Below are 13,595 nucleotides of genomic sequence, written 5' to 3'. Positions count from 1 at the left end.
CGGTGGGAGGTGGAAAGGGAAGGGCAGAGACTTTTTTTCCTAAAAAAGGCTTTTATTTTTTAATGTATTTCCTCAAAATGTTGCCGAAGTCTTCATGGCAGCTGTCATTTTCATCTCCTCCTGTCTCAAATATTTTAGGAACAAATAGCCAACCAAACTACTGACTTTGAAAGTCACCTCCATTCACCTCCGCAGCCTGCCTCCAGCGGTAGTATCAGTGTAGTGTGTATAGAGGTCGAGGAGCAGAAGGGAGGCATGAGGGGGGCCGGAGGGAGGGAGCCTGAATCATCAGCTGCAGACTATTTTCAGATCTTGAATAATTGAACGTTTTCTGTCCTGAATTTTTGGCTGAAACAGTAGAGCCACTCGCTGGGAACCAAAGTGTCTGCATCTTCCCTTCTGTACTTGAACGTTCTTCTAGGTGCTTTGCGCCCTTGGCGGGGAGAACGTGACTGTGAAGAGCCCATCTAGCTGCTGTCCTCGGCTGCCCACAGGTGGACATGCCTCCTGCCTGTTTGCTTGCCTGTCTCTGTCAGCAGCAGGCAGGTTTGTAACCTGTGTTCCCTGCGGAGACCCGGTGCCTTCTGTTTCCTGTGACCCAGCATTTCTAATTCCTTTCCCCTCTGCTGCCCTCAGTGGGTCACGTTCTCCCAGTCTCACTATTTCCTTGGTCTGGTTGGAACTGCCAGGGCCTAGGACTTGCTGATGGCCTGCATGGACCAGCTGTTAGTTTTCCCCACTGGCATTGAAGGAAAAGTCAAGGAAGGGTGGCTTTTCTAGCTTGAAGGCAGGGTCTCAGACTTCTGACCAACCACACGGCCTGCCACCTTCCTACCTTCCTGAATGATAGAAGGTAGGATCCATTTGTTTGCTCCAATGTGACTAGATCACAAAAAAACAGTTAGCAGGTGGGAAATTTATTTTTCAGGACACACATAAACTTGCCATTACAGGGAGGATTCTGGTGCTAATTTAGATGCAAATGGAATCGCCCAACTAGAGCTGATTACAGAAAGGTCAGAAAGTCTATATGCTCAATTTCCCTCCTACACATTAAGTTAATGTGCTACTGTGATTGTGGGCATGATGGTTGGGCTTGGTTCTGATCTTAATTTTTTTATAGAGGAGTTTTGACTTTATAGAAATGGTCTGTACACAGGATGTCACGTTGTCACTTCTCTTTTTTTAAAATAAAGAAATCCCACCCATTTTGTCCACTTCTGAGAAGCTTGAAATACTAGTAAAAAATAAAAATACACGTTTGGAGTGCATAGGTGTAGATAAAAAGGAGTAGACTGACCATAAATTCAGTTGCTACCTTGTTCAGAAAACCAGTGTCGATTGTGTGTCCATTTCTTCCAGGCCAGGCTGTGGTGGGCTATGGTCTGGAGGATGGGGGTATGGTGACGAGAACTGGCTGGAAAGGGTTGGCACACATGATTGTGAAAGGTGTTGTGGTTGTTTTTCAGATGTATTTGTAGCTCACAATCAGGAGTATATTTTATACATTTGCATATATATATTTACTGAATATTTAGGCAAAGCACATTTAGAAGAGTACTTTGAAAAGTTAGTGGAATAATAGATTTGAAAGATAAGTTTATTTAGGTGCAAGCTTTGACATCCATGCATTTTCTGTGAATGTATGGAAAATCTAATTTAGTATATACTATACAAATATTATATATTTCAGTGAAATATATATACAAAAGTTTCACAACAGTTCTTTATTTATTTGAAAGAGAGTTACAGAAAAAGGTAGAGACAGAGAGAGAGAGAGGTCTTCATCTGCTGGTTCACTCCCCAGCTAGCTGCAATGGCCAGAGCTGAGCCGGTCCAAAGCCAGGAGCTTCCTCCAGGTCTCCCACGTTGGTGCAGGGGCCTAAGGACGTGGGTCATCTTCTACTGGTTTCCCAGGCCATAGCAGAGAGCTGGACCGGAAGAGGAGCAGCTGGGACTTGAACAGATGTTCATATGGGATGCTGGCGCTTCAGGTCAGGGCTTTAACCTGCTGTGCCACAGCGTCGGCCAAGCAGTTCTTCACCTTAATACATACAGTTTGTGCTAACATTTTCCCTTTGAATCAGCTGTATACCATTAATGAGCCCATAAATTGCATTCACTCACCCACAAATTACAGTTTGAAGAATGCTAGTTTAAGAGACTTGTGAAGGTGCTTGGCATGAAAGACCAAGGCCAAGGGCTAAAGGAGAATGGGGAAGGTGAATGAAGAAGGATTTCTTTCAAAGGATGGACTAAAGAGGACTTAGTGGTAAAATGCAGTATCTAAGTCAGGACTTCATTCTAGAACTTTGGCAAAAAATGAATCACATAAGAGGGTCTGAACAGGTACGTTCTTTAAGGTTACAGTTGTCTTTTTCTTGTCAAAGATAATTATTTGTTCATGGAAACTGAATTTTCTTTAGGTTATTCTAATCACTGTGGCTAGCTTTTAGTAGGCAATAACATTCTTAAGCTTTATTAGTATGCTTTAACTTTATTACTGTGTATGATATGAGAGTACCTTAGAACCTTATCCATGCTTCTGTGTAAATTTGTAGCTGCTGGCAATTCTCTATACATCACAGTATGTAAATACTGATAATCTTCTATAAAGCAAAAAGTCTTGCATTAGCTGCTGATTGTCCGTCGTAACTGAACACGAAGAGGATGCTGCTTTTCTATTTTGCTAATACTTCTTTGGGGGAAGATTCCATTTCACATTCTGCACAGCAGAGCATCTTCCCCTGGTGGTTTGTCTTTAGCCTTCAAGTGATCACACTTAGGCTCTGGTCTCATCCTCGTTAAGGAGGTTGCCTATTTGGGGGGATTAGAAGAAGTTTCTGAAAGTAAAATAATGGGGCAGAAAATGATTTTCTGGGATAAAAAGGCTTCTGCAGGCTCTGAGGATATGGTAGAAGGAAGAGGTGGAAAGAGAAGGAAACCAGATTTTCTTAGTTTGCCTATTAGTTTAAGGTGAGTGTGACCTCAACATTTTTTAATAAAGAGTTTGCAACTTGATGCTTAATGGAATTGAGTTTTTAATATTTATAGCTCATTATATAAATGCTCCCCCTCCAATTGCTTTCTTAAATCCTCTTAGCTTATTAACAGCAGCTTTGATTTCTAAAAAGAAATAAAATCTTTTCATTTATCCACCCAAAGAGTGGTAAACAATGGATGGGATGCTTAATGCCCTCCTTTCATGTTGGCCCCGAAAGACTGAGACTTACATCCTAGGGCATTTATTGCTGTGCTTTTGAGCTTATTAAGGTCATGTGTAACTCAAAGGAGAAAGCTGATGCTGCATTCTTGGTACAAAGGAAGCTCCTGGAATTCTGTGTGATGTATCAATTCAGCGGTACTCACTGGGTGAGTTGAAAATGTGGTGTTACAGAAACTACTTGTATGGTTCATGTGGATTGATTACACTATAGTACTTTGTCTCTAGTTATCCAGGCTGTTAGGGAATTACATTTTGCCTAAATAAATTTTTTTTATTTTTTATTTTTATTTTTTGACAGGCAGAGTGGACAGTGAGAGAGACAGAGAGAAAGGTCTTCCTTTGCCATTGGTTCACCCTCCAATGGCTGCCGTGGCCGGTGCGCTGCGGCCAGCGCACCGCGCTGATCGGAAGGCAGGAGCCAGGTACTTCTCCTGGTCTCCCATGGGGTGCAGGGCCCAAGCACTTGGGCCATCCTCCACTGCCTTCCTGGGCCACAGCAGAGAGCTGGCCTGGAAGAGGGACAACTGGGACAGAATCCGGCTCCCCGACCGGGACTAGAACCTAGTGTGCTGGCGCCGCTAAGTGGAGGATTAGCCTATTGAGCCACAGCGCCGGCCATTGCCTAAATAATTTTGAATTAAGTTTCTGCTGAAGGATCCTGAAGTCGTAGTAGTGGAGTGGATGTGAACTGATGGGACTATGTACATGTTTGTAGTCGTGGCGAGTCATTTTCCCCCTTAACTATACTTCATGTCATCAGTTATTTTAGGATGTTTATAAAAAACCCAAAATTCTCTACCCTCTGGGGCCTTCAGGACAACATGTAAAGGATAAGGAAGAACTAAACATTAAGCTGAACTCTGGGCAAGTACAAATTGCTAGGTCCTTGGGGACTGTCATTTATTCAGGAATGGCACCTTCTATGAGCCAGGCTCTGTCCCCTGTGCCAGGATAACTAAGAAAAATGACAGGGTTTGTGTGCCAGGACAGTGGGAGGAGGGCCATGTGCATGGGACTAGAGAACACCGGGAGACACAAGAATGGAAGCAGTGTGTTTCAGAAGCAAGGGCAGCCTGTGAGAAGCACACTTCTCAATGCAGTTTGTCAAGTGGCTGAAGCTTTCCTGTTTCCATTGCTATATTTGGGCTACTGAGAGCCCTTTAAAGTTCATTAGAGGACACCGTGGAGTATTGAACGTTTTGAGAGCTCTCAGGCAGCACAGAGTTTGGGTGGGATTGGGGAAGGAGGGTATTTGCACTCTGATGCTGCCTGCACTCTAGCCACTCAGGGCACTGCCCTGTGAGTCCTCAGTAGGTTCTGAGAAAGTGGATTCAAATGGAGCACATAAGCATGCCTTGCTTAGGATCAAGAAAACGGGCAAAAGCAGGCAAAAACTGATCTGATGTAGTAGTATCTTTTCCACCTGGACTCATCTATCCAGAGCACAGCTGAGCATCAGGAACTTTTAAAAAGTAATTTTAAGCAGCCAAAATAGATATTGCCAAGCCTTTATGCACAGATGCATCTGCACAAGGCCTCTCCACACTTATCTAGCAGATCTGGACATCTGGTTTCTAAACTGATCTGTGGATTTTGAAAGGAGAAAATTAAAAGGGGAAGAGAATGTCGTCTAAAAGGAATGGCACAGTAATGGTATAATAAAGTGATGGTTAACACTTTTAAAAGGAGAAAGAAGATGGAGCACTGGAAAAAAGAGAAGGCATCACTCACAGGCATTGCAGCTGTTTCATTTAGAGTCAAGTGCATTAGATGCATGGCAGGGAGATTTCTAAGATTTCTGAAGTATTTGAATAGTTCAAATCTGAAGGTTTGAACTGTTTCTTAGGTAATGTTCATGCATTCAAGTGTGAGTGGTTCTGTATGCCCAAGGAGGGCAGTTGATGATCCCAGTGATGACCTCTAGTCGTCAAGTGGTGTGCCTTTTGCTTTAGGAGTAGCTCTTAGGATATTATGAATCAGAATGTTTAAGGTTAAAAATTTGATGCTTAAAGCATCGAGTCTTCAGTTGTTTGAAAAACTTAACTTTCTTCATAGTCTTGTTCACTAAAAGATTGACATTTTACTGCATAGGAAAGTCATACCAGGTGGAAAATAGTAATTTTTATTATAAAAAGTCACGGTTAACTTTATAGGCAGTAAGCTTATATTGCAGTTTATAAATAACACTTTATGTATGCTATTCAGTTATACAAAATTGACATACAACTCTCCAGAAACACATCTGAACATCTGTGACACTTTCTGTACTTCTCCTTTGCAATTTACTGTGTTAACATTTTGTTTGTTATAGCCCATCTTCCTGTATGTAAAACACATTCTTATGTTTTTGGCTCCGTGTACATGGCAGATCCCAATAAATGTTTATTGAATGACTAATGATTAAACAAGTAGTGCCAAGCTTTCTAATTAATCCTTTACTAACAATATAAATACTTTTCATTATCTTTGTTTCCCATTTTTGATTGCACTCTAAAATTTTTATGATATTTGAACTGTATTTGATGATTAGAGTTGTCAGAACACTTGAATTGCTTCTTCATGCCTTTGCTTTACCCTTACTGAATTAAAGGGCAGAAGCAGCATGAGGTATTGTGGAATGTGAATAGGTTATGGGCTTCCGATGAAGCACTAAAGTGGGTTTTCATGGCAGACATGGCTTTACCTTGATGGGGTCATTGTGGAGAGGCCAGGGGCCAATGGGGGGCATATACCAGAGTGTTGAGGGGATGTTCCACCTGTGTTTACTGTGTCGTTGGTCCCAGGTGACTGTGGAGGAGGTCATGACCACAACTGCGTATCTGGACCTTTTCCTGCGTAGCATCTCTGAGCCAGCTCTACTTGAGATCTTCCTCCGCTTTATCCTATTGCACCAGCATGAGAATGTCCACATTCTAGACACTCTCACAAGCCGAATCAACACCCCATTTCGGGTAAGGAGAGCACCAGAAGAAGGGAATTCACAATTCAGATTTCAGGAGAGTTTTCGGAATGAAATTATGAGTGTGTTATATCCCTCTCCCCTCCCCCCACCTTCTCCTTCCTTCCTTCCTTTTTTTTTTTTTTTTTTTTGGCAGCTATTTAAAAACTCTTTTTGTTAGGGTGGAGATGAACTCAGTCCTGAGTTTTGCCATCAGGAGTTCTTCTATCAGGTAGGGTTGGTCTCACTGCCTTTCAGAGGCTATTTCTCTCATTTCTGTCTGTAATGACATTTTCTGCTACAGAACAGGTAGAATGTACTTATTAGGGGGTAAGAAAACAGGGAATACATATGGACTTAAGTATAGATAGAACCAAGGAAATAGAATAGATCAAGTCTGGGGTTAGAGATCATTATTTCTGTCCATGAGTGTCTTGAAATGGAAGTATGAATTCAGATGGTCATTCCTTAGTTTGGAGCTCTGATCAACCTTCAAAGCCATTAGTGCCACCCTTAACAACCTCTCCCCAAAGGCTGTCTCTATTTAATTGCAATTATTGTTTTAAAAGCTAAAGAATATCATTGAGTTTGTAACACATGTAGATGTAATATGTTCAATAATAATAGCACAAAGTGGGGAAGAAAGAATAGATCTATAGAGTAATATTGCTATATTTCACCAAAGCTAATGTATAAATTTGAAATAGATTCTGATGTTATCTGATTGGAAGATTCTGATAATATCCATTGGAAGCCCTAGAGCAGCCACTAAGAAAATAACTGAAAAAAATATAGTGGAAAAACTCATTAAGGGAATTAAAATGTTATACTGAGGAGAAAGTTCATTTAGCAGTCCACCTACAGCAACAAAATGCGTACTTTCCTTGAGAGTACATGGGGCATTCTCAACACAGACCATACACCAGGCCTCAGTGACTTTAAAAGGATTGAAATCATGTACATGTGCTGTGATCACAATGGATTGAAATTCAGAATTATTGACAGAACTAATTTTGGGAAATTCATAAACATTTATGAATTAATATACTTCAAAATAACTGAGGAGCCAAAGCAAGGGAAATGAGATGAATGAAAATGTAGATCAAACATTTAAAGAATAATTAAAAGGGGGCCTGCGCTGTGGCACAGCAGGTTAAAGCCCTGGCCTGAAGCATCGGCATCCCATATGAGTGCTGGTTCTAGTCCTGGCTGCCCCTCTTCCGATCCAGCTCTTTGCTATGGCCTGGAAAGCAGTAGAAGATGGCCCAAGTCCTTGAGCCCCTGCACCCACATGGGATACTCAGTAGAAGCTCTGGCTCCTGGCTTCAGATGGGCTCAGCTCTGGCCATTGTGACCATCTGGGGAGTGAACCAGCAGATAGAAGACCTCTCTCTGTGTCTCTAACTCTCTCTGTAACTGTCTTTCAAATAAATAAATAAATGAATGAATAAATCTTTTTAAAAAAGAATAATTAAAAAATAATATCAGCAAGATAGTGGAATAGGAAGCACTAGGTCCTTATTCTCTTATATAGATACTCAGTTAACAAAAGTTTAGGGACCAAATTGCCTTTGTGAGAACCCTAGAAATTGATTAATAGGCTGCAGTGCAAAGTCAAGAAGAGACATAGGAAAGTTGGTGGAGTACTCATATTACCTGCCCTATCTGCTCCCTCTTTTCAGCACTGTGTGGCAAGATCTGGAGAAAACTCCTAACCACTGACTTTTCCCTTGGAAGGAAAAGAGAAGAGTGAACTTGTCCAATGTGTTGTCTTTTGGTTGGGAAAAAGAACAAAATAACTGTAAGACATACAAACTGCAACAAAATGGCAATGGGAAATCCTTCCATATCTGTACTTACTTTAAATATAAATGGATTAAACACCCAAATTGAAAGACATAGGTTGACTAACTGGATAAACAAAACAAGATCCAAGAATATCCTGTCTATAAGACATTAACTTTTGATCCAAGGATACCCATGGGCTGAAAGGGATCAATGGATGGGAAAAAATATTCCATGTAAATGGTAATTAAAAGAGAGCAGTAGTGGTCACACCCGTGCTTTATTTTAAAGATCAATTTATTATAATTACTTTGAGAAGCAGAAACACAAACACAATGACACACACACACTCACACACACAACCCACTCATCTGTTGATTCACTCCCAAAATGCCTATGATGACCAGGGTTGAGCCAAGACCAAAGCTAAGAGCCAGGAACCTAATTTCTTGAGCCATCATTGCTGCCTTCCAGGGTCTGCATTAGGAGGAATCTGGAGTCAGAAGCCAGAGGTGAGCATAGAACCTAGGTACTCTGATATGAGACAGAGGCATCTCAGCCAACAAGTTAACTGCTTGCCTGCCCCATACCTGTGTTTTAAAAATAGACTCTAAGATAAAGAGACACAGAAGAGCATAAGATACAAAGAAGGGTCAGTTCACCACTGGAAGATGCAACAATTATAGATCTCTTTCTCTCTCTCTCTCTCTCTCTATATATATATGCAATTAACATCAGTGCTGCCTAATATATGAAGCAAGCATTGGCAGAATTGAAGAGAAAAATAGACAGCTGCACAATAATACTAGGAGACTTTATTACCCTACTTTTAATAATGTGAAAAACAACCAGACAGAAGATTATAAAGAAACAAGATGTGAACAAGACTACTAACCAGTTAGAGCTAACAGGCAAATACTGAACACTCCACTGAGCAACAGCAGAATACTCATGGAACATTCTCTTGGATAGAGTTTAGGCCATCAAACAAGGCTTAACAAGTTTATAAAGATTGATATCATACAAAGTATTCTTTTCTGACAGCAGTGGAATGAAACTAGAAATCAACAGAAGAAAAACTAGAAAACCCACAATATGTGGAAATTAAACAATACACTCTAAGCTTTGGGCTAAAGAAGTCATAAGGGAACTTGGACATATCTTGAGAAAATGAAAGCACAACATACCCAGATTTATGGGATGCAGAGAAAACAGTGCTAAAAGGGGTTTTTATAGCTGTAAACACATATTAAAAAAAAAGATGTTAAATCAATAGTATAACTTTACAAATTAAATTCAAAGTTGGCAGAAAGAAGCAAATAATATAGATGAGAGCAAAAAAATGAAATAGATAATAACAATAAGATAAAAATATATAAAAATTGAGAATAGAAGGAAACAACTTCAGCATAATAAAGGCCATATATGAAAAACCCATAGCTAATGTCATAGATAGGGATAAAAGATTGAAAACTTTTTCTCTGAGAAAGAAGTTGAAGCCAACTAGATATTTGTTGATGAATGGATAAAGAAAATATGATGTACAACTTTGAAAAAGGAAGGTGGTAACAGCATGGATAGAACTGGAGATCATTATGTTAAGTGAAATAAGCTAAGCACAGAAAGACAAGTATTACATGATCTCATTTATATGTGAGTCTAAGAAAAAATGATCTCATAGAATTTAAAAGAATAACAGATGGAACCCATGCTATATGTAATGGGCTAAAGTCCTGGCCTTCAGCGTCAGCATCCCAGATGGGCCGTGGTTCAAGTCCTGGCTGTTCCACTTTCCATCCAGCTCCCTGCTAATGGGCCTGGGAAAGTGCTTGAGCTTCTACACCCACATGGGAGACCCAAAAGAAACTTCTGGCTCCTGATTTCAGATCGGCCCAGCTCTGGCCATTGCAGCCATTTGGGGAGTGAACCAGTAGGTAGAAGACATCTCTCTCTCTCTCTCTACCTCTCTACCTCTCTATCTCTCTACCTCTCTACCTCTCTCTCTCTTTCAAATAAGTAAGATAAATCATTGGGAAAAAAAAAATAATAACAAGTGTTACCAGAAGCTGGGGAGGGAAAGAGAAGATGGGAAAATGGAAAAAGATGGATTAATGATTACTAAGTTTTAGTTAGAGAGCAGTTCTGAGGTTTTGTCACAAAGTAGTGAGACTGTAGATTATGTACTGGATATTTCTCTCTAAAAATATAGGATTTTGGATGTTTTCACCATATAGAAATGTGTGTGTGTGTGTGTGTGTGTGTGTGTGTGTTTGACAGGCAGAGTGGACAGTGAGAGAGAGAGAGAGAAAGGTCTTCCTTTGCCGTTGGTTCACCCTCTAATGGCCGCCGCGGCCGGCGCGCTGCGCTGATCCGAAGGCCGGAGCCAGGTGCTTCTCCTGGTCTCCCATGGGGTGCAGGGCCCAAGCACTTGGGCCATCCTCCACTGCACTCCCTGGCCACAGCAGAGAGCTGGCCTGGAAGAGGGGCAACCGGGACAGAATCTGGCGCCCCGACCGGGACTAGATCCCGGTGTTCTGGCGCCGCTAGGTGGAAGATTAGCCTATTGAGCTGTGGCACCGGCCCACCATATAGAAATGTTAACTGTTTGAAGAGATACATGTATTTACCTTGATTGGACATTATACAATGTATATATGTTTCAAACCATCACATAGTACCCTGTAGATATGTATACTATGTATGTGTATATTAAAGTTTTTTCGAAATTTAAGAAGGGGATATTGTCACATTCTACAATCTGGCTGAACATTGAGGATATTGTGCAAAATGAAGTAACCCAGGCACAAAAAGACAAGTTGTATGATTTTGTTCATGTGGAGTACCGAAAGTAGTTATACTGATAGAAACAGCAAGTAGAGTGGTGGTTAGCAGGCCTAGGTTATAGGAAAATTGCAAAGTTGTTGTTTACTGGTTAGTGAGTCGTCATTTATCGGCTTTGCAACATGTACACATTTTAGAGATCTGTTGTATAACAATGTGAATATTATGCTTTCAAAAATGATTGATATTATGTTTTTACTATATTGTTAAAAATATAAATTTCTTACAAAATTTTTAAAAACATAGAAGAGGAAGGAGTGTTTATTATATGAAGTCAGTTTTATCCTGGTTTCAAATCAGACAAAGTTATCCCAAGAAAAGAAATCCTAAGAAAAAAGAAACTATAGACTAATATCAATTTGTTTTTCTTTTTTCTTTTTTTGGATAGGCAGAGTGGACAGTGAGAGAGAGAGACAGAGAGAAAGGTCTTCCTTTGCCATTGGTTCACCCTCCAGTGGCTGCTGCAGCCAGCGCGCTGCGACCCGCGCACCGCGCTGATCCAATGGCAGGAGCCAGGTGCTTCTCCTGGTCTCCCATGGGGTGCAGGGCCCAAGCACTTGGGCCATCCTCCACTGCCTTCCTGGGCCACAGCAGAGAGCTGGCCTGGAAGAGGGGCAGCCGGGACAGAATCTGGCGCCCCGACCGGGACTAGAACCCAGTGTGCCGGCGCCGCAAGGCGAAGGATTAGCCTATTGAGCCACGGCGCTGGCCAGACTAATATCAATTATTAATACAGACACAGGATTTCTAAGTAAAACACTGGCAAGTAGAATCCAGAATAAATGAAAATGATTATGCACCATGTTCAAGTAGAATTTATCAAAGCAGAATTGCAAAACTGGCTTAAAATCTGAAAATCAATTCATGTAATATGTCAACAAGATAAAAGAAGTCATATGATCATTTCAGTAGACACAGAAAAAGCATTTGACAACATTCAACATGATAAACATACCTAATAAACCAGGACTAGAAGGAGACTTCCTCAGTCTTACAGAACATCTATGAAAAACTCAGAGCTGACATCAAGCTTCATGATGAGTAAAGCAGGCTAAGATAAAGATGTCCACTCTTTAACAACTGTGTTCAGTGTGGTACTTAGATGTTGTAGCCAGGGCAGTTAAAGAATAAAATACAATTAAAAACACTCATTTTAGAAGTAAAACATTTTGTAGTTGAGGATGAGATGATCTTACATGCAGAAAAACAGGGAATGTGCTAATAAAACATCAGAATCAATAATGGGTTTGGTAATATTGTAGGATACAGGATTAATGTAGAAAGATTTATTGTTATTTCTATACAATATAAGGGAATAATATAAACAATCCCATTTATAATAGCATCAAAAATAAAGAGTTAATTTCACAAAAGATGTATAAAACATATTGTGAAAACTGTAAGACAATGCTGAAAGAAATTAAAAGAGACCGTAGTAAGTGGGAAATATCCCATGTTCATAAAATAGGAAACTTAATATTGTTACTATAGGAATAAGTACTTCCCAAAATTATTTCTAGAGTTCATGATTTCTCTATTAAACCCCTTGCTTGCTTCTGTTTAAATTGATAAGCTGAAAATTCATGTAGAAGTACAAAAGACTAATAATAGCCAAAACAAATTTGAAAAAATAAAAAAAGGTTTGGAGAACTAACACTTGCTGATTTCAGAACTTAACCACAAAATTACAGTAATCAAAACTGTGGTACTTCTATAAGGATGGGCATACAGATCAACGAGAGTCCAAAAAGAATGCTATGTATCCATGGTCAGTGAGTTTTTTTGTTTGTTTCATTTTTTGAAAGGCAGAGAGAGAGAGAGGGATCCTTCATCTGCTGGTTCACTCCCCATATAGCCACAATGACCAGGCGCTGGGCCAAGACAAAGCCAGGATCTAGGAGCTTCTTCTGGGTTTCCCATGTGGGTGCGGGGGCAAGCAGTTGTTGGGCCATCCTCCGCCACTTTCCAAGGCCCATTAGCAGGGAGCTGGATCAGAAGTGGAGCAGCTGGGGCTCAAACCAGCACGCATATACGATTCTGGGACTGTAGATAGAAACTAAACCTGCTGTGCCACAGCGCAGGCCCCAGTCAGTGAGTTTTAAATGAGGGTTTAAAGCTCATTCAATGGAATAAACAATAATCTTTTCAACAAATGATGCTGGGACAATTGGATATCTAAATGCAAAAAATGAAGTTAAACCCTTACCTCATGTTATGTATAAAAATTAATTTAAAATGGATCAAAAACCTCCATGTAAGCTAAACTTATAAAACCTTTAGAAGAAAACATAAGAGTAATCTTCATGACACTGGCAATGATTTCCTAGGCAAGACAGCAAAAGCCTAAGCAACAAAAGAATGAATAAACTGGACATCATCAACATTAAGTGCTTTTTTGCTTCAGTAGACACCATTCAGAAATTGAAGACAATCCAAAAAACAGTGGGAAAAACTTTACAAATCATATCTCCTAAGGTACAAAGACTTCATAGATAGCACAGAGCATACATAGAACAAAGATTTCCTATAACTCAATTTTAAAAAGGTAAATACTCATATACCCTGCTGAACACCCTTGGTGATTTACAGGAGTTGCTATGGCAATAGATAAGGATACCTAACTAAGTATGGGGGAAAGAGGAGGTAGGGGACTGTATTGTGAGAAGGAACAGAAAGATTTCCCAAGGGCAGATGATGCCTAAGCTAAGCCTTTGGGAATAAGTAAGAGTCGGCCTGTGAAGAAGGCAGGAAAAGGCATTCCAGGAATAACATGTGCATAGACTTAGAATGAGACAGAGTATGTTG

The 13,595-nt window shown here is 40.4% G+C and overlaps 1 protein-coding gene across 5 annotated transcripts in view; it reads left to right on the top strand.

Annotated features, from left to right (window-relative positions):
* The window catches only part of FHIP1A (FHF complex subunit HOOK interacting protein 1A), a 307,224-nt gene that overhangs the window by 257,490 nt on the left and 36,139 nt on the right, over positions 1-13,595 (top strand). For all 5 annotated transcript variants that reach the window (XM_002716896.5, XM_051819359.2, XM_008267334.4 and 2 more), the window contains one exon: positions 6,010-6,177. In XM_002716896.5, the coding sequence (XP_002716942.1) occupies positions 6,010-6,177 (168 nt within the window). The remainder of the gene's footprint in view (positions 1-6,009; positions 6,178-13,595) is intronic.

This window comes from Oryctolagus cuniculus, chromosome 8, assembly GCF_964237555.1.
Source record: "Oryctolagus cuniculus chromosome 8, mOryCun1.1, whole genome shotgun sequence".
In the NCBI taxonomy this organism is placed as follows: domain Eukaryota; kingdom Metazoa; phylum Chordata; class Mammalia; order Lagomorpha; family Leporidae; genus Oryctolagus; species Oryctolagus cuniculus.
Note: the sequence above shows the minus strand (reverse complement) of the source record. Positions and strands in the feature narration are given on the sequence as shown.